The 21,201-nt window shown below is 37.5% G+C and overlaps 1 protein-coding gene across 1 annotated transcript in view; it reads left to right on the top strand.

Annotated features, from left to right (window-relative positions):
- Window positions 1-18,158, top strand: part of LOC121323321 (protein FAM117B-like) — a 75,022-nt gene extending 56,864 nt beyond the window's left edge. Inside the window, exons 5-8 of the mRNA XM_041264312.1 lie at window positions 14,027-14,170; window positions 15,491-15,698; window positions 16,119-16,239; window positions 16,799-18,158. Of these exons, the coding sequence (XP_041120246.1) occupies window positions 14,027-14,170; window positions 15,491-15,698; window positions 16,119-16,239; window positions 16,799-17,105 (780 nt within the window). The 3' untranslated portion in view covers window positions 17,106-18,158. The remainder of the gene's footprint in view (window positions 1-14,026; window positions 14,171-15,490; window positions 15,699-16,118; window positions 16,240-16,798) is intronic.
- The last annotated feature ends 3,043 nt before the right edge of the window (window positions 18,159-21,201 follow it).

Below are 21,201 nucleotides of genomic sequence, written 5' to 3'. Positions count from 1 at the left end.
AATTTGAGGCCCATTATAACCGGAAAGAATAATGCACAATGCCTCATTTGTTTTAACCTGTTACACTGTATGTCAAATAAGAAACTGGAGTGTGTACAGTAAGCAAATGTCAGGGGCACAGAGTCTAGTGCTGTGCTGCTGTGGCAGTATTGGGCTAGAGGGTAGAGAGGAAAGGAAAAATGGTCAGTGATGTTCTTTATTGTGGGCATGACCTTCACAAAGGGATTAGCAGTCTGTTGTCTTTGTCATTTGTTACCCTTGACATCTCTGTACAAAGATAAGACATGCTGTACTTTTTAGACATGTACCAGGAGGTATTGAAAACATTAGAGGCAGGCTTTGGTCCTCGGCTACCCAGCAAACTTGTTGTGCATTCTTTTTGCAACCAACATACAGTGCTGGTATTTGACCTTACTGGCAACTTGATTGTGTATGATAATAAGTCAAAGGTTTTGACTTATTATCATACATAGTAGCTTATGAAAGTAAAAAGTAAAAGGACCTATTTTGTGTTTCAGCTTTGTCCTGTAGATTTTGTCAAATAAATTGTTTCTGTTTTAAAATTTATATATATAATTTTTTTTTTTTTTTAAATCTACTGTACTTTAGACAACTTTTATTTCTCATTTTATGTATTTATTTAACATCAATCAGACGGATGTCATTTTGGTTGCATTTGGGTATGATATTAGTATATTTGTATGAAGGAGGTTATTCCACTTGACATACTGCATGTTGCTACGTTTTATGTGCTTTTTTACATAATTTTTCAAAGTGGTACAGTATGTAGTCATGGAAAGTAACTATTTTAGTCTAATTTATTTTTTCAGTACAGAGTACCAGTATATTGCCAGTAAAGACCTTGGATGTTTCAGTAGAGAGGTTTTTGTAAACAGTTGAACCGTCTTCATTGATAAAGCAATAAAAAATAACTTGGAAATGTGGTGTCTATTTCTTACAGTCAAGGTAATTAAACATTAACTTCAAGCACATAACAGGTTCAATCCTTTTTTTTTTTCGCTGGTTAGTTTAATAAGTTTTATATGGAGCTGTTGGGATTAGTCCAGTATCTTGACAGAGCCCTCTCTTTGAATCTTTAGAGGATTGTACAGTGAGGGGACACCCTCAGTCAACTCAGAGAAGGCAGATGGTGGGCAACTGGCAGAGGACTTGGCCATGCGGAGAATGAGACGCGTGAAAAATAGCTCAGCAAGTGCAGCCACTCATTAAACAAACCCATTTGTGCAAAACAAAACTAAATGGAGCCGCTTTGCACGGGGAGAAAAGAAAAGGAGCTCTTGCTTTGCAGGATGGGGTGTTTGGTCATCTGGGCCAGGTGCCGAAGAGGGAATCTCATTTGGGTTTATAAAAGACTTTAGAAAAGGTGCCCATGAATACTGTATGTGAACAAAAGAGAGTGGACAACTACTAAACTTGTTTTCTTTATCTTCAGCTCACAAAAAAAGATTTCATCAGTTTTTGGCCGTTGTAGGTGACTACCTACCAATCAAACTAAATGCTTTTTGTGTGGTAGGTAAGTTATAATTTAACCCAACATAACACGCATTATTGCAAGTGCAGGGCAGGATATTCGGTAAAGTGCATTACGGCAAGCTACTTCCGATCTTACAATACTGTGTTGAAGATTGTAAGGCAGTTGAGTTGACCATGGAATAGTATGGCATTGGTCAGCCTAAAGCAAAACTTTAACTTGCTCAAGTCTGTTCGGCCAGACAGTATTTTCAGTTTAATTTATAGGTCCATATAGTTACACAAAACAAAACTGTATTTTTAAATCTTATAATAGCCGAACCTACCACCCTTGACAGTATCAGCTGCACCTTTTCACTTAACAGAGGAGGTGGTTTTGGAGGGAGGAGAGAAAAAAAACCCACAAAAAAAACTGTCTTCATAACCCTGACAATCTAAAAAAGCACAATGTTAAATTGAAGCCATGAGAGCTAGGACTTTATTCCCTTGTCCAACTGCCAGAAGATCATTTACTTGAGCTTAGAAAGCGTGAATGACACTCCTATTTACCAGCAGGCCGGGCGCTCCAATGGCAGGCGATTTTTAACCCTTTCAATGGGAGTGACCTGCTTTGCGTGAGTCTTTTAAAAAGGGGATAGCATTGATCTAAACAGGAACAAAAGCTTCTTGCAACCTTTATGGCAGTAATTTCTTGGCATCCGTGATTATGGATGGTGCTTTTATGTTCAGAGAACGAGGCAGCCTCAAACTGAACTAATTGCAAAAGGTGAAGGGGGAAACATGGCTGGAATTTAATTTAACATGGGTATCAATGCCATTACCCAGTACCCCACCCTCCCCCACACAAGCCATAAAAAAAAGTGCAGTGAAGAGAGATAATAAATTCTATTTGGGGCTGGCTGTGACTGCAGTATCATCTATAACTCTTACTATACAGACTAATCATTGAGATCAGATGTTAAGCAAGTACTTCTTATTTTAGTGTAGGGGTCAGTAGTTTTTATATGTACTGTTATGTAATGTTTTCCTTGTGGCTTGATGTTAAAAAGCATTCAATTCAGTTGATTTGGTCCAGCCTCTGTTTTAAAAAAAGTTACAATAAATAGATTAAATCTGTAGCCCTTGCCAAGTTTGTAGCAGTACAGGATTGAACGCCTATTTTTTTTTTTTTTTTTTTTTTAACCAATGGATTACAGTACAGACTAAAAAGGTTTTTAATTGTTTGTTTTTCATTTCCATACAAGGCCAGTGGAGTGCAATGTCGTGTATAACCTGTGGCGTTAATACTTTTTATTTCGGCAGCCAATGATTAACTAGTAGATTTGTTAAAGGACTGATCCCATTTATCTGCACTGATAAGAGCAGAATTAGACCATGTGTTACTGCAATCAAGTGACTCCTCCTTGACATCTGGTTGTAGTAAAGCATGAACCACGCATAACCAGTTACACACAGTAGCGTTTATCTTTCTTTCCTAAGCCTACTTGACCTCATAATATACAGCTTCCAGATACCTCCATCTTGAATGTGATGTTCTGCAGTCTACAGGAAAAATGATAGCCAGGGTTTGGGTCTACAGTATATCTGGAAATAAGCCAAAGAAAGGATAGGTAGGGGACACTGCATAGACAACTGTTTAAAAATCACATGTACTGCATTTTAGTTACAGAGCAAAACATTATTTCTGTTAAAATCATTAAAAGTAGTAGTAATTGTATAGTAGTACTATTATCTGCTTTAAAATTGTGGGTATGTAAAGAAAGACAGGAGCAGTGTTGCATATAAGAAAACAGATTTTTGAGCTAGCACAGCATGGTAAAAAACTTTGGGAACTTCTCTCAATAATGATGACCAAATACATTAAAATCTGCTTATTAAATGCATTGACCCGACCTACATAATCCTATGACTTTTCTCTTTCATAAGGCTGGTTTTATGTTTTACGCATCTGGAAAATGCTTTCAGTCTATCTCCCTGCGATTGAAAAAAGGAAATAAGGCAATCTGTTTAATTTTCTGCATTTTATGGGACTGTATTTTCTATTTTGACAGATTTATAATGATGGTGTTTTAGCAATGTAGATTAGGACCCACCATCACGTGTGCTTTAAAAATGTCATGGGAGAATGGTTGTTTTTAATCACTCCTTGTGGTGTGAAACTCCTTGTATCTTTTGGCTTCTGAATCACAGTTTTGTGCCAAACGTTTACTGACTGCATTCCTTAACCTTCGCATGCACTGTATTAGGATTTGAAAGACATTTTTATACTATAGAAATGTGTATATCCTACAATATCCCCCTGTCCAGCTTACATTTCAACTGTATACATCTCTAATTTAGGAGCATCGAAGCTTAGTTGCACTGGCAGAATATAAAAAAAATTGTTAATATATTACATAAAATACTTCAGTATCTAGTGGTGATCTGTTACTTAATTGAACCAATTATTGTCATAATTAGTCAAGATTACCAGGTGTTCCAGATCTTCAGCCACCGATTGATGTAAAGACATGTGTAAAACCTGCTGCATAGGGGCTCTCCGGGACCAGGGTTGGAGACCCCCGCTATAGATGAATGTAGTCCAAGATTATGAAGGCCCTTCGTATGGGTGTGCACAGTTTTTTCTTGAAACCACCCTGAGGTTGGAAACCATACATAATTCAATCACAAGTTACAATCTGTGAGATGAAATCATGCAAATTCTGAACAACCGTCATGACCTGTCTGGTGTTGCCTCCTTTTTTTCTTTCTTTCTTTCCCCCCCATACACCAGCTGTAAAGAGGCCTTCAACTGCTGTGCTAGTGACCAGACACATTTCTGCCCATTGATTTCCTGAGAAGCATAATGACGTCACATCAGCATTCTGTCAAACACATTACAAAAACTGGTTGGTAGGTTTGGTTGCCCTTTTAGTGTGTACTGCAGGGCGTTTATGAAATTAGTTGGTGTTTCCACAGTCAAATGTTCTCCAGTTATTTCAATTACTGATTTTGCAACGCCAACAGGGCTCCTCATTACTGATAAATGAATAATAATAAATAACGTAGAACAGCATCTAGCATTATTACAATCAGAAACGATCTAGCATGTTCTTGCCATGCCACCTTAAATCATGTCGACATCTGATGTCCAGAATGTCAATTTAATGATTAATTGAAAGATCTGGGGTAGGAGTCAGTCAACAGACAGATTTTTTTCTACATCAAACATAAGCACAATGTAAAAATACAATTAAAGTAACATTACAAATGTAGTTATAATTTCAGATCTTTAAGGTTATCACACAGCTGTTGTAGACTGGTCACTGAATGAACACATTAAGTCAGCTATCACCTGGAAAATCGCATTCCTACACCTACATGTTAAATATCGCAGAACCCACTCTTGAAAGTCTTGTTGACTTTCCACCGAAGCCTACCTGCCATCAGCAAACTGCAAGGAGGGTACTTCATGTAGCAATAGCCATTTTTTCACTCTCTTCTTGTCTGTGGAGTATTTATGTTGTCTTGTTATATATTTAACTCGGACATGGACCACCCTTTATTAATAAGTGATGTTGCTGTCACCTCCAGCCAGGCATCAGCAGCTATAAACTAATTAAACAAACCCTTTACAATGAGAGTTTGCAGTACCACCAGCAGTGTTAATCTGGCTGTCAGGCTAAATTAATTTTCTCATGTATTTTATTTCCTTCCTTTTTGAAAAAAATGAGTAATTCATATTTTTGAACCATGTTATCACCTCATTTTTTTCTGAACTCCTTTGTTCAATTGGGACACCGCCTGGGAGATGTAGAAATGGCGCTTTAGACTTTACACTCTGCTGTTTAGCTTCCGTTGCCTGTTAGAGATACAGCAGACTAAGGAAGCGACCCTTACATTTATTCTTAATTCCTTTGTAAATTTGTTATTTGAATGATATTGTTCTGGTGCTTTTGTTGATCCGAACCACATCACAGTGGTTAAGGACTGTGTCCTAAGCTTTCTTTTCCACTGCATATCAAAATCAAAAAAATTAAGTAGACTTGTCTTTTTGGCTACTTGGGTAAATACTGTAAATGTGTTTTATTTCTGTACATCAGTGTGCCTTTTGGTACTGGGTACACATACTTATTGATTGAAAATTCCTTTTAAAATTATTTAAGAACTCGGGAAACCAAGCTCTTGACTTATTTAAGGTTCTTTTTGATCTCTGCTCGCTTCCTACACTTGTTTGAAAAGGTGGCCAGTGGGAATTCTGGGGTCCCCCAGCTGCGACAAAACAGAAAAAATAAACTAAATCAGAAATACAAAGAAACGCTTGCTGGAATGTTATTAGAAGATAAGTTTTATAAACCTGGTTTCCAGATGTTATCCAGTGGTTTTCAGTTAGCTGTTGCTGTAGCACTGCTGCAGTATCACAATACCAGTGTGTTTTTATGCAAATATAGTGCAGTATATTTAAAAGAATACATAGTTTCCCTTGTGTTAATTACATTTAAATTTCACACAGTTTGAATCTTCTAGGTGAAAGATTTGTATTATTTTTTTTTTTTTCATCCTGGAGCCCCAGTGATTGTTGGTACTAACTGAAATTGTACTACTGAAGAGGAATCAATTACACAAATGAAAGGTATTAAAACTACAGATTAAACTTGCCTACATTTTGAAACGTGACGACATGCAAAACTCACATGCACATACACACACTTCTCTCTCTCTCTCTCTCCTCTCTCTCTCTTGCTCCTTACAGGATGCTGTTAGTTTAAATGCTGGTGTCTTTCCGAAGCAGAAGTCAAGCCATTCTTGAGTATGGAAAGACATTTAAAGCTGCACTGCATATAAATATATTTTCTTGTAAAGGGTCTGAGGAGCCCTGAAATGCCTTGTTTTCTGAGGCACAAAAGACTTCAATCTTGCAATTCCATATCCCCCCTCGCTCAACCGGTAATTCGATGCAGGCTTCTGCTGGGTAGCTTGTAGCTGTTCTGCAGGGTGTGCTTTTCCTCAAGACAACATAGGCGTGACCTCTAGGCCTTATACAGCAGAGACCCATAACTATTTTGTTACCAAACACGTCTGTCCTGCCAGTAAAAACAAAGCACTGTGGCCCATATTTAACAAGGTCTACACACCAAAGTTCAATTGAAAGGGATTGATCAGACTTAGCATTGCAAAATTGGTTTAACTGTTAAAATAACTCTAGAGTTGCTTCTTTACTATCTTAGTCCTTTGTTTGGAACTGCAAACTGTTTGACTGATTAACATGAGCTGTGCAACAATAAAGTGTGTCAGACACTGTCATGAGTGCAGTCTTAATTGAATTACTGTAGCGTTTATTTCAAATATACTCTACATTGTACACTCTATCAATATGGATTTAGGAAGAAACAGTTATTGGTTTCAGAAAGGTTTGATGGCATCTTTAAATCATGATCTTGACATGATTGAAAATATAGGCCTACTCAAACATAAATTAGAAATGTATTCGGTGCGTTTCTCCTTTCTGAAAAAAATTGTGCTAATGACGAATTTGAGGTAATAGTTTTGAGAATGTAGCCAATTCTGTTTCTTGTATGACTTGCAGTTGCTGGAAAATCTATATCAAAGAGTTTATCTTCTAGAGAGCACTGCATCAACAAAATCAAAAGCTATTAGCTTTAAAGTTTCAGTGTTCTTTAGTTAAACAAATAATAGTAAGGCATATCTTGCTGTAGGTCTTGGTTACATGGCTAAAGTATTGTGTATGCAAGGCCATGGAATTACTTGTATAAGCAATACAGTAAATTCTGTGTATTTCTTAAGTATGGCCCTGTTCCATAGACACACACACATCCTCACTCAGAATTAGTCCCTTGTCAGGATTTTCAACCAAGCCTAATATTTTAATCCCAGTAAACCTGAAAATAAAAAGTAAAAATACATCTGCCAAGTTACTGTGACTTACTGATTTTGATGTCAGGACTCCCTGTGCATCTAAACTGGGTATGGAGAGGAGGGCGCCTATCTCTTATGAATTATGCATTCCTAAGTATTCTCCCACCCTGTTGCTACAAGTTTCTTGAAGAGCATAACAGAGAGTTATCAAACTGGACTGACACCCATCCACGGGACTGACACACTGAGAAACTGCCACCAGTCACTTGTTGAGAAGGATGGACCCTTCTGTGCATTTCAGTATACCACTGGTTCATGACTCTGGTCTATGCGGGATTTACAGCAACTCACCCTGAGTTAATATTAAGCATTTGTAATTAAAAAAAAAAAAAAATATAAAAAAAAAAAAAAGTTTACCACACTAACTTTGCAGTTTTCCCATGGTTACACTTTGTATTTTTCATGGTTTTTTTTAGTATACTTTACCACACCTCTTTGTGCTTTACAGTGCTTACCTCTCCTTTACCATGGTTTATTAGTTTGCTTTGAGTTTACTATTGGAAACTTTTTTTATAAGGGGTTGGCCCAACTGATTTTACAGTACATAGGGTTTCTCCACAGGTCTGTAAATACTGTACTTTTTACTCCGATGTCAAACCTTATGTGTCTAAATTATAGCTGCTGAATGAACATCTCTCTCCCCACTTTCCATTTACTAAGATTCAACACTGTAGAAACCTTCCCCTCTGGAATAGTTTTAAATGTAATTCAGTTGTATTCATTTTACGATCTCAAGCCATTGCTGCAGTGCAACATGTGTCCCTGTGATGTGACTGATCTGCTGTAAAATGTAATTGGAGTTTCTTGCCCTCTTAGGAAAGTTCCAGCATGTCTTTTTTACAAAAACGGCAACCAATGCTGCACATTCATTTTCAACCTTATGGCAGTATTGCTCCCTCTAGTGGGCATTATGATATGCACAATGCATCACTTAAATTAGTTTTTCCTCATCTCCAAACATTCTGCAATAATAGGGATGGCTCACTGGAACTACATACAATTAAATGAATTGTAAAAAATGCATGTCAATTTCTGCAGTTTTTTACATAATTTGTCCTTCCTGCTATTCAGACTGTACATTGTTATTGTCCGCATGTGGTTTCTGGTTAACAGTCAAAAGGTTAAGGTATTAATACTTTTTTTTTTTGTAAAGCATACACAGTGTTTAAAACTTCGGAATTTGAAATTCAGCTGTTGTAAAAAATAATATATTTAAATAGCTAGATAGATACATAGATTTTCACATTGTTCGGGATTGATATTGATGGGAATGAGGCTGCAGAATCAGTGTTTGTATTGAGAGACATACAGTAATATCTGCATGGTACCTACAGCTCGATTCATGTTGGGCACTTAATGTCTTCTGTGTTTCAATAATCTGTAGCAGTTTTCTTGTCTCAAAGGTCAATGCATTGTTGCATAAAACAGGTAGTACACCCAGGGAAAAAATGTAAATAAATTGTCAAAACATCCAAAAAGATTATTGTAAAGTATATAAATCATCCTATGAACATACAGTTTTATTGGATTGGAGAGACTTCAATAGTACCTTAACAACAACATAAGTTCAGTAAAAAGGTATTACTGGGCTGGAGTAATAACTGCAAAGGTGAAAGCAGAGGACACACTGCAGTTGGCCATTAACAAGCATATAAAAGACAGGTCCTATGAGAACCAGCATTTCCCTCTTGATGGGAGTATAGTACAGCACTTTTTAATTTGTATTTCCTGTGGTTCAGTGTATCTCCCCCTTCCATTCAGTTTCCAGTAGGTGTGATTCTGAACTTTGCAAATCAATGCTAATTTAATCACCTCCACAGCTTTTAAGAACGGGATCAGTTAAATGTTCACTGTGATTTACTGATATTGTGAGGGTACTGAAATCATTTTAAATAAAATAGAAAGGGCAGAAGATTAAACACTGCTGATGTTTTCTTTTTTGAATGCAGCCATTTTAAGAAATCAATAAATCTGTAGGGCAATCAATATTGTCCATTACCAGATGTTGGTTTCTGGGTGCATATAACATCAATGTAATGTCAAACAAGACCCAATTTAAAGGTTGCATTATACTTTATTTGTTAAATGCTGTACTAGTCACCGTTGCAGAAAGTTTGAATAAACTGAAGAATAAACATCCTACCCAGATGTTTTGCATTGATAGTAAGTGGATTCATTTTAGGGTCCCACTGCACTGATTAAAATAGTTGTATTGATTCTTCTAATGCGGTAACTTCCAAAACAGCACATGTTTTTTTTTTTTTTTTTTTTTTTTTGGTATGCCAGAGAATAGCTTAATGGTAATTTTAAAGTTGGGTTGACACAGGAAAGTATGATGAGTAGAATCCATTAAAATTATTATAATAGGGGTCAAGGGTCTGTTGTGATGGGCCAGCAATCTCAGTGTCCCAGTTCTACATTATCTTCTCTTCTGCAAGACAGGCCAAAAACAAGCTGGCCTCAATTTAAATATGAAACTTTCCTCAGCTTTGGGATGTTTACTGTACAGTAACTCTTTCTACCTCACACTGGGTTTGTTGAACACGTTTGCTTCAAACACTGTTGTAAAGATTAAGTGTAGTTAAATGTTTTGACTGTTCATATATGTTTAACTAATAAATCAGGTTGGTTTATTGCATCTTTGGAATCCTCTCTAAAATTATAAACCATTTATTTTTTTACTTTGAATACATACCACGATAATTGAAAAGCAAATGAGGCAGTTAATTTTGACAAATGTATTTAAATTATTTTACACAGTTTCAGGATGTACAGTATGCAAGTTCCAAAGCCGAGCAATATAAATCAAGCTACAGAGAAACTGGTCTTTGAAAGCTGTGTTTGAATTCAAGCATTGGCTACCTGTGATATCTGGAGGAGTGTGATGAACCTGGTAGAAATCTTAACCTGGCTACCATTGCCTGGAAATAATAAAACATTTTATGTTGTGTGTTTTTATGATTTTGTTTATTACAACTTTCTTAGAAATTGCAGTATCCCTCGGAGGGCTTTTAGAGGATTGAGGCTGTGGCCCCTCGCACTAAACGGACCCCTGCAGTGCATTAACAGTGCTTTGGAGGGGAGGGGGGGAGGGTGCAGCTGCTGTTGCTTATAGTTTTTCATTTGAGATTGTGGTGGTGGTGATGTGTGTCTATTTGTGGGTGGTGGTGGTGTTGTTGGTCTGGAAAGGAGCTGAAGCTTGGGCCGTCTGGCAGACTCCAGCAAGGCACATGGCGCATTGTTTTAAAACTACTGAACTAAAGCACATAGGGAGGGGGAAAGACACACACACACACACAGGGACGGAGTGAGATAGAGAGAGAAAGCAAGCAAGCGAGAGGCAGGAGCATTAGAGATGCAGGCTGCATTTTGCTGGTGAAAAACGGCTGAATCTCCAGGCCTCCATTGATATGGAAATCAGGCTCGCAGAGGAGAACGCACTGCCGTGCCGCTCAGAAGCATGCCAGGCAGGAGAAATTTGCATCCCCGGAATGCCAGGATATTGTTCCTCCACATTGTCATCTTGCTAAAGGAGCTGTAAAAAAACAGCATTAGGAATGACTCGCAGCGGGCTGTCAGGCAAGGTGGGGAACGTTATTATAGAGGCTTTTTCTTTTCTTTTTTTCTTCATACTAATACATTTTAATTGCTTTAGAGAAAAAACAGACAGTTAAGCTAAGAGGAACATGCAAATGTGTTGCTTTTGTTAGGAGTCTGTTTGTTTCTTAATTATTTATTTAAAGATTTGTTTTGATGGAGAGCTGTGTGACATTGCCTTCAATTCCTCACGTCCTTTTTTATTGTTTTTTTTAAACAGTAACATTTTGTTACAATAACAAGAAGAATAATTGATGTCTGCACTTAAGTGGCAGCTGCAATTAAGGAAAGGCTGAAGAGTGAAAATGTTGTTTATCATTTGTGGAAGTTAGCTAGTTACCATAATACAAAATCAACGGCATCATCAAAATAGGATTACATAATGGGGTGATCTTCAAGGGAAGAGGACAGTAATCCTGGATTTCTACAGTAGTAGGAACACAATTGCTTCTTGAATGCCAAGATGTTGCCTCTTACTTGTATGCCTTGTTTACAAAGTAAACAAGAGAAGATGACGGTGGAGAGGGTGGAATTAGGGGACTTTTATGTTCCAGCAGTCTGTAGCTACAGAATGTAGTATACGATGATGGTGAAGTAGGGGTTTTATTAGTGGCTGCTGTTGTGTTATTAGAGCTGAGCTGAAGTGAGTACTCCTACTGAATCTAGCGGTAGGTTTTTACAGATGTTTACAGAACAGAAGCCTGGCCTGTGCTCTCAACATATTAGTGCATTCAGATGTCAGTCCTTATAAAAGGTTACTTAGAGTTAAGAGTATGTTGTAAAGTGTGTAGGGAGGATATGTTTATATTATATATATATATATATATATATATATATATATATATATATATATATATATATATATATATATATATATAAATAAAGTGGGTCTGTGTTTATTCTCTCAGCAATAGAGGTTAATAGCTTTGACATTGGAACAAATGACAGACCCCCTCTGTAAGCCATTGCTGATCAGGAGAGGGCACTGCCTGCAGCAGAGAAGCCGTGGCTCCTGTACTCCAGCGCTCCTCTGTCTTTTTTATTTTATTAGAGGTCAAACAGTCAGTTTTGCCTCTTGCTCCCCTTAAAGTCCCACCAGCACTGCCTCTCCTAATGAACAGGAACAGAACTACCCCCCTACAGACAGAATACCCTCCAACATATCCCCTTGGGTTCCTTCTCCTACCCCATTCACAGAAGTACTGACAAGTACTGACTTGGCTTCACTGTCCTTCACAGTGCATCCTTAATGCAATTACTCAGTGTTTAAAAAAGAAGCCAGAAGTCACATCACCGATATGTATAAAACACACACACACGTAACTTACAAGGTAAGATAACAGCAACTCATAATATTGTTCCAGAGCTCTGGTGCTGTTGCTGAACGTTCTGCGCTTGAAATTCATGTATTAGGCTCTGATGAAAAAGTCAGTTATTTATTTATTTTTTTACACAAAATAACTACCACACACAAAAACATCTGAGATCAGCGAAAGTCTGAAATTACCATGATAGTGCACATTTCATATGAATGTTTAGGCCCATCTAGAAATAAAAACATGAGTACAAGAAATTGTGAGAAGAGTTGTGAACAGTGCTCAAAGATGGATCTACCTTTAGTAGAACATCACCCAACAGTCCCTTTTCAAAATAGAGAATGGGGAATACCTGGTAAGTCTGGTAGGAATCTCCTGCTGAGTTATACTATGTTGTACCTTTACAGTTAAGCACATATATATGCAATAAGGCCGGGTAGGGTGTCCGTATACGTCGAATATATGGACACCTCGAGAAGTCTGTATATTCAACATATACGGACGCCCTAAAGGGCCTTATTGCATTTATAATCCAGATAAAACAGTAGATTTGAAGAAGAAAAAAGTGTTTAAGGCAAAACATTGTGTTTTTTTTTTTTTTATTAAATATTTTTACGCCAAATAAGTAGTCCCATGTGTAACTTTGAACTACACACCAAGTTAGGATGAGTAAATCAATTGAATTAAAACATGCAAGAGAAAATCATTTTTTTGATTGTATGCACATTGCCATTGAAAAAATACACCAGAGGCGGAGTTGATATGGCACAGTTATTTTTTTTCTTCCTTTTTCACACCAAGCAGAACAGACGTGAGGAAGAAAAATAAATTCAACGATGTCTCTGATTTCAGTAATTTGTTCAAGATCTGTGTCAGAGAGGTGGATAATGTGAACAAGTGTCTTTTGTGTTTTTTCCTTTAGCATTTACAAACCGCAAAAAATACATTATCTGAAGTGACAAAATAGGGGTGAGTGAGCATAAAGACAGTGATTTTTTTGTTTGTTTTGTTTCATAGTTACAGTTGTATATCTGTAAGTGAGTGAATGCAAGTTGGCTACTAATACTTTAAATTCTGTGAGGCAGCGCAGTGATTCAGAATATGTGACAAGGCTCCAACTGTCCGTATCCATCCAATATACAGACAGCTGGAACCTTGCTCGACCAATCACATTGCTTGCTTGTTTCATGTTCCATTATGAACTCTGGATTATAAAAAATCCAGAACCGGGTACCCACCGTGAAAAATATCTTTTTCAGGTAATGATTACAAAAAAAAAAATAATAATAATTTAAATCCCATATTAATGTTTTAGGTGCATGATACATATTGAAATACTATATAGTACACATACAGTATATTGGTCCCTTCAGATCTGTAGACTTGTGTAAACTTTCAGTACTGGAAACCATTGTAATAATAATAATAATAATAATAATAAAATACCTTCATTGCTCATTTCTTGTAAAGACACTGACATTAATTTTGTTCATTGCGGTTTGACAAGTGTCTGGAAATTGGCGGGGTATGGGATTTGTAGTTTTTAATGTGTGATTAACAGTGGGCAGTGGACACCAATAAACTACATTCCCAGAGTAAATTACGATAGATAGAAAAAAATTAGAGGTGATGCAGACTTTGATCAGGAAATAAAGGCAGTTGAACTGTTAAGTTACTTAATGGTCCTGTTCTCTTCTGTATTCTAGGCTCCCATTCCAAAGAGCGTTCTGATCCCGATCCCAGTTTCCAAGTCAACGGTGTCGAGATTCAGGAACAGCGTGGAGGGCCTCAACCAGGAGATTGAGCGCATCATCATCAAGGAGACTGGGGACAAGGATGAGCAGCTCATTGTAAGTTGTGTATAATAACCCTGATTTATTCCACTAAGCACAAAGCCCTCAGCCTTCTTGTAGTTCTGTCAATGTATAGTACTGCCTATTTGAACCTAAACAAAAGAATGAAAACACACACACACACACACATACACACACTTGTAGTCAAAAGTTTACATACTCCAATGGAAATGTGAAATTTCTAGAAATTTCTCAAACAAATAATTACAGGAAAAGGTTTTAGTAGCAACTTTTGCTTTTGTGGATGAGGAAAAAAAGTTATATAAAATGGACATCTATAATTATTTATTTCAGCAATTCTTTTGCAAAACTCAGAAAATGCTAATTCAAAAGTATTCATATCCTGAGAAGGAAAATTAAATTAACAGCTATTTGAGACACCTTTTAACAATAATAACCCCTTTAATAATAACCAGACTTTCTCCAAATGTAATGTGACCAAATAGCTCGATTTTTTTTTTTTTTTTTTTTTTTTTTTTTAGTTTTGTTTTTTTGTTTCATCACTCCAGAAAACCTTTGACCAGAACTCATATCCATCATTCAAATGCCGGTTTGCAAACTTTGAACGATTGTCCTTGTGACGTTTTCCTAAGAGTGGCTTTTTCCATGGCCTGCGACCATTGAGACCTTCACCATGCAATACTCGACCTGTGGTTGAAATGAAAACCCCAGTCCTACTTGCAGCCTATTCACTTTGAATATCTTTGGCAGTCAATCTTGGATATAGACTTTCCTCACAATTCTTCTACTTGTTCTTGGTGATAGAGCTTTCTTTCTTCCAGACCGAGGGGGAGTGTTGACTGTGCCATGAGTCTTGTACTTCTTGATAAGTAGAAACAATAGTTTAAAGTGGGATTCTCAAATGCTTGGAAATCTTCTTGTATCCTCCTTCTGCTGTATGACAAAAAATAATTTTCTGCCTAAGGTCTTCCGGTAGCTGTTTACTTTTTCCCCATACTGACTTATTGGTAATGACAGCAATCATCCTGTGCCTAACCCTTTTATACTCTCTAAGAATGTTCACATACAATCCAGCATTTTATATTTTCTAGAATTAGATTCTGTATTATCATATTGAAATTTCTAGCACGTAGGGTATGAATACTTTTGAATTAGCATTTTTGGAGTTTTGCAAAAAAAATGCATTTTTGTGTTCTCCGTTCTCTTCATTTAAACTTGCTTTCTTTAAAGTCATTATGCTGCAGTTATCCACCAACTCTTAACCCTGTAACACCCAAACCACAGAGTATGGGGAATATAATGTCCCGCACAGTAGGAGAGTTCAGCCCCCAGAGTCACCCCTGTCTCCTCATACAGCCCCAGGACATCCCGGATGGGCACCGGGCCCCGCCCCCCTTGCCACAGCGCAGCATCGACACGCAGACCCCCTCCGGGGTGGACAGGAGCAGCAACAGCAGCAGCCGCTCACAGTCCATCTCACCCACCTTCTTCACCATCTCCAACGAGGGCAGCGAGGAGAGCCCCTGCTCCGCTGACGACCTGCTCACCGACGGCAGGGAGAAAGGTACCCCAATCAAATCCTAGTTGCTTCTGTCTTCCAACATGCCTGTTTACTGTACAAGGTTGGCTTCAGGTCAATAACTGCTCCCTGCCCTGTCCGTCCATTTCGAGTGGTTCAGTTTATTTCCCAACTACAGTTCGCTGGGTGTGCCAATTATTTAATTCATATGCGTCAGGTCTGTAGTAGTTAAAGGAGACCCATGACTGAACTAAAGAATTAAAACAAATTAATAAATACAAAAACAATTACTTACAGTATGCTTTATGAATACTAAACGCACACTCATGACAGCCCTGTTCACCTTGACCCACAGTACTTGAGCTGTGCATGTTTTACCACAACCTTCTATTAAGTCATTCTTTGGTATAATCTTTGGCATGGCTTATCATGAACTGCACTATTCTCTTCTCCTTCATGTTGCAGACTGTGGAAACAGTTCCCCGCTACCCAAGTACGCCTCATCCCCAAAGCCGAACAACAGCTACATGTTCAAACGGGAACCTCCGGAGGGCTGTGAAAGGGTAAAGGTCTTTGAAGAAACACTGTGAGTAGCTCTTAAGAATTCCATTATTCACGAGGAAGCTAAATTGTTTTTGTATTGATAAATTGATTTTGTATTAATGTTTTATCTTAAAATTGCTATGAATGTGCAACTTTATAATATGAATCTCACTACCACAATATTGACAGAAGAGGGAATAGGCACCATTAGTGCCACAAGCTAGTTCAACTAGTAACCACCCCATTCTAAAGTCTTAATATTTAAATAATAGTATTGGATAAAATTTTTACACATATGATGTACCATAAATGGTAATTTTATTATCTGTAGGAAATATGTATTACATTTTAAAATGAATGCATGCAAAAACATCTTTAAGGGCAATTTTATCAATGTGATTCAAGTTATTGATTCTAGGGTAATGGGTTAGAAAACCTGTGTCAATACAAACTTTAATATACGTCCTTCTAAAATGTTTTACCAAAAAAAAAAAAACGCCTTGTTTCACTCTGCACATGGGCCAGCACAGCTTATTCATTCCTACATACGTAGTACTGTATTGTAAGCATAACATTTTGACTCAAACATTATTTTGTTGTAGGCCCAGGCAGCTACACGAGATTCCTCCATTCTACTGTCCAGACAAAAACAAAGTGAACTTCATCCCCAAGAGTGGCTCTGCCTTCTGCCTGGTGAGCATCCTCAAACCCCTCCTGCCCACACAGGACTTGACATTCAAGGGCTCCGGCCACGGCCTGATCCCCGCAGGCATCATCCCCACTGTGATGCAGCCCATTCCCCTGGCAACTTTGCCAAGCAATGGGGAGCAGGAGCGCTTCTCCCGCGGGACCAGCACAGCCAGCCAGAAGCCTTTGCTCCCCAGGCACATCGAGGAGCCAGAGAGCTAAAATACAGTACCCCCAGCAGGCAGAGCACCAGAACTACATTTCATCAGCATCACCTCTCCTTTCTTAACATGTTGCATATCACTTGACTGAATGTCCTCCATTTCCAGGCGCTGATACCTGAGGATTCTTTTCTTTTGTAACACGTACACTTGTTGGAAGATACTAAGGAAGTAATAAGTGGCTTTAAACCTAATTGTGTGATTTAAAAGTTTAACTGTCTTTCAACTGAAATGCATCAGTTCAGTGAGACCTTAAAGGAAAAATATTTGGGACCACTGTATTCGTCCCATCGTTATATAAGTAGGGCATTCATTGGATCAGTTTGAATTTGATTTTGACCTACATATCCCAAATCCTACACAATTTAGTAACATAGCCAATGTATTAGGAAGAATGGTCTTCATTTTGGAAAGAGAGTAAGGTATTTGCTTTGCTGTGTATGTTTCCTCAGTCCTGCAATGGATCAGCTGTCACTGCTGGGAACCATATAATTTACTTAGTTGCTTTAAAACAGTATAGAATACCATGAATCAAAGTGGACTGTCTTCTATCTTATTGTCCTTTTGTAAAAATGAAGTGGATTGTTCATGCTAAGACTGCTACTCTAAGCCAACTGCTTGTCTGTTTTTAAACTGCTTGTTGATACCAATTGAATTGTTAAAGCACTCTTTTGAATAAGTATTTTTGGGGGGGAGATCTGTCCCATGAGAACAAACATAAAGGTGACTCCATGCAAACTACATATTTTTTAAAGTTGCTCACCAGCCACTACAGAATCTGTTTTTGCAAGCTCTTTTGTATGGTCTTAATCGTAGGTTGAGCCACTGGTTATTAAAAAATCAGTCAGCATTGTTTGCTGCCATGAGATAATGAAACGGGAAACAAGAGAAGGAGTTTTGGACCTCAGATTAGCCAACCATTCAAAAAAATTAATTTTAAACATTGTACCAGGTGACCATATCAATTTTTCAAGTGTCAAGTATGTCAGACTACTGGTTTAAAAAAAAAAAAAAAAATTGTTTACCTAAATAAAATAAAAAATGTTGCAGTTTATTCATTTCTGATCATGTGCAAGTTATAGTTATCATGTGCTATAGCAGAGATGGACTAATAGGTATACAGTAATATTCAATTTTTCAAGTAGGGGTTTAAATCATAGTTAGCCTATTTGTATAAAATAGTTGGTTATGACATTGTAGTGCTCTCAGCTGAGTCGCTGGGTGCTGCTAGGTAGAAATGGCAATCAAGCATTCTGCAGCCCACTCAATTGGTAATCAGCCAGGCTGAAGAATCACCATGACTAAAGTGTTGGCCCTCCCCTGGAGGATAGGTAATGCTTCTAAATATTCCCTACCTAAATAATCTGCCTGCTGTGACTTGTAATAAACATAGGCAATTTGTAACCATCTGATCAATGTAGGGCCCTGGGTGCTCTTCTTTTTGTTTTTAATATCTGGGAACAGGCTGGTGATAAAGCACATCAAGGATTAGGAGGCTATTTTCAAAACTTTCCACTCCAAGATGAAATTGGCAATATTTTGTTCTAAAGAACAAGAAAAACACATTATTTAATGCAACAAAATGAAAGAGAAGTAACTTAAAGAATACTGCAATGCCACTCAGCAGTATTTGTGGTTTTCTGTAGAGTAAAAAGCCCCCACAGTACCTGGGTATTAAAAAACAAGTGCTTTACTGTGGATAAATATGTGGTCATTATACCCATACAAACCTGCACTTGATTTGACCTTCTGACAACCAATGTAGAGACAGTCTTTAATCCTGGCTCTTTACTGGCCTGCTGCTGTAAAATAGATGTAATTTGGACAGGGAACTATTATTGTAAAGGTGTGTGTTACAGGTACTGAGGAAATTGTCTCTTTGAAAGGAAATCTTAAGTAAGTCAATAACTGCTGCATGCCGTCAATGCCAGGGTAACAGTTCGTTTGATTCTGAGGGTAGGTGAATTTCACAACTTGAGTGAAAAAACAACTCTGGCCTTACAATCACTCCCACCCCCATTACTGTATGCTGAGTTCACAAGATACACAAGAGCTTGTTTTTGCACTAGAGAAACATTCAGGTTTTTCTTAATTATGCAGTGGAGGAATTGTGATACCAGAAATCCAGCCTCATAAAGTGTCTTATGTTGTGAGAGGGATTCTTAAAATATCTTCTAAATTATATATTAGAAACAAAAAGAAGAAAAAAAAACAGTGCATCTTGTTTCCTTTCGCCTGTCTCTGAAAGGTAGAATTAAAACAGTGCTATAAATGAGTAACACTCACTTCAAGGAAACGAGTCGTCCCCACCTTTTAGAATTGCTGAAGAAAAAGGTTTTCAGTTCAGTGATTTCAGTTCAAGAGGGGACACGGGAGTAGCAGTGGTTTTATTTTGTTGGAGCAGTTGCTATGGGATAGAGAGTCAGTGGAAATTTCCAGTTAAATTCATGAGCTGGCTGGTCTAAGTACTACTGACTGATGTGGCTGCACTGGGGATTTCTAAATACCAGGATTCCAATACACTCTATGGCATAGGGTTTAGGTGCCCCTTCAGCTGCCTGATATACTGGTCCATACCACTGTTTTTCAGGGTCTCTAGAAAGGCTCCTGCTCCACTTCCACTTGAGAGGGGAGTATGGGATTAAAATGACTGCATTTTGAGCAGGTTAGTGAGTTACGGTCTTTGTTTTTGCTACATTGGCGAAACCCACTGTTGTGTAAGGCTTCAGATGCTCCATCAGGTGCATTTTGAACCCAAAATGCATTACCATAGAGAGGGGAAACCATCTAACCTTGAAATGTTGTGCTGAAACCTCTAACTGAATACACACTTTCCTAGTTTTATAAAATACCTGTTTGAACAAATTATAGTAAATAGAATTATACTTGGGTTCGTTATTCACATTTTAAAGCCAATATATACTGGATTTAATCCATCTGTTTCTTTTATTGATAAAAGTAACAGGTCTATCAGGTATCATTTCTTTTATAAAAAGAAACTGGACTAAATCAGGTCTGGATCAATAAAATGCACTGGATTTAAAATGTTCAAATGGATCCTTTATTCATTTGACAGAGTATAATTTGTGAACAGAATGCACCTATTCCAATTATGTAATTGGTCTTTCTTTTATGAATTTAACAGCTTGGAAGTGGAAATGCCAAATGTTTGTTACCAGTCCTAAGTTAATCACTTACATTCATACGAATCTTATTTTATGCTCCAATTATCGACATCATAGGTCACAGCTTGGCTTCTTTAACGACAATAGCATTCCTGCTGTCTAAATTATATTACATTTAGAACATTTCGATTGATACTGGCCAGAAAAGGGAATACTGATCTAAATGTTGATATTTATTTCTCATAGCTTATAAGGCTGAATCTGTGACCTTGACGACAGGCAAAGTTCAAGTTTGGTTTTTTGGTTTCGTACATTAGCAATAAACTTAAAATGGTTACATTTTAAACGAGAGACGATTTATGGTGTTGATATTATAGTTGTAGAGTTCCACTTCGGTAGACCTTACATGGTTACCATCAACCATGTCAAATTCATCAATGTATGAAATGTTAAGTTCTCTATACAGTAAATACATTCTCTAGACTGTATTTAAAATACATTCCTCCTTAAACAAACAAATAAGTTCCTTGCCTTCAGAAAGATAAATACTTTAGCATCTAAAGTGTACCTTTACTAGTGGTGTTCTAACTTGACAAAATCTTTGAGATCGAATTGGATGAAAATTGCAATTTACCTTATTGCTATGAAAAAAATACATTGAGGCTTTAACTGGGGTTAATTCAAAACCATCTGATTTTCTAGCTTTCCACAGAAGATTTTTGCAAACAACTTTTTTCTGCAACAAACTAGAATCTTAATTTTTGAAACTTTACGCAAAGAAGGGGGTTCGGAGTCCAAAAGTGGCACTCCGAAGGTACAACCTCTGTTAAATAATACATGCAATTTTGAAGATCATTGGTGGACAGTCATAACTTTACTTTTTATTAAAGATATAATTTGCTGGTGACATGGCAGAATGGATGGTTTAGGTAGCAGCACAAAGTGACACTCCTGAGGACCAGCAAAGTAACT

This window comes from Polyodon spathula, chromosome 11, assembly GCF_017654505.1.
Source record: "Polyodon spathula isolate WHYD16114869_AA chromosome 11, ASM1765450v1, whole genome shotgun sequence".
NCBI lineage: Eukaryota > Metazoa > Chordata > Actinopteri > Acipenseriformes > Polyodontidae > Polyodon > Polyodon spathula.
The sequence above is the reverse complement of the archived record's forward strand: the minus strand, read 5'-3'. Positions and strand labels throughout refer to the sequence as shown.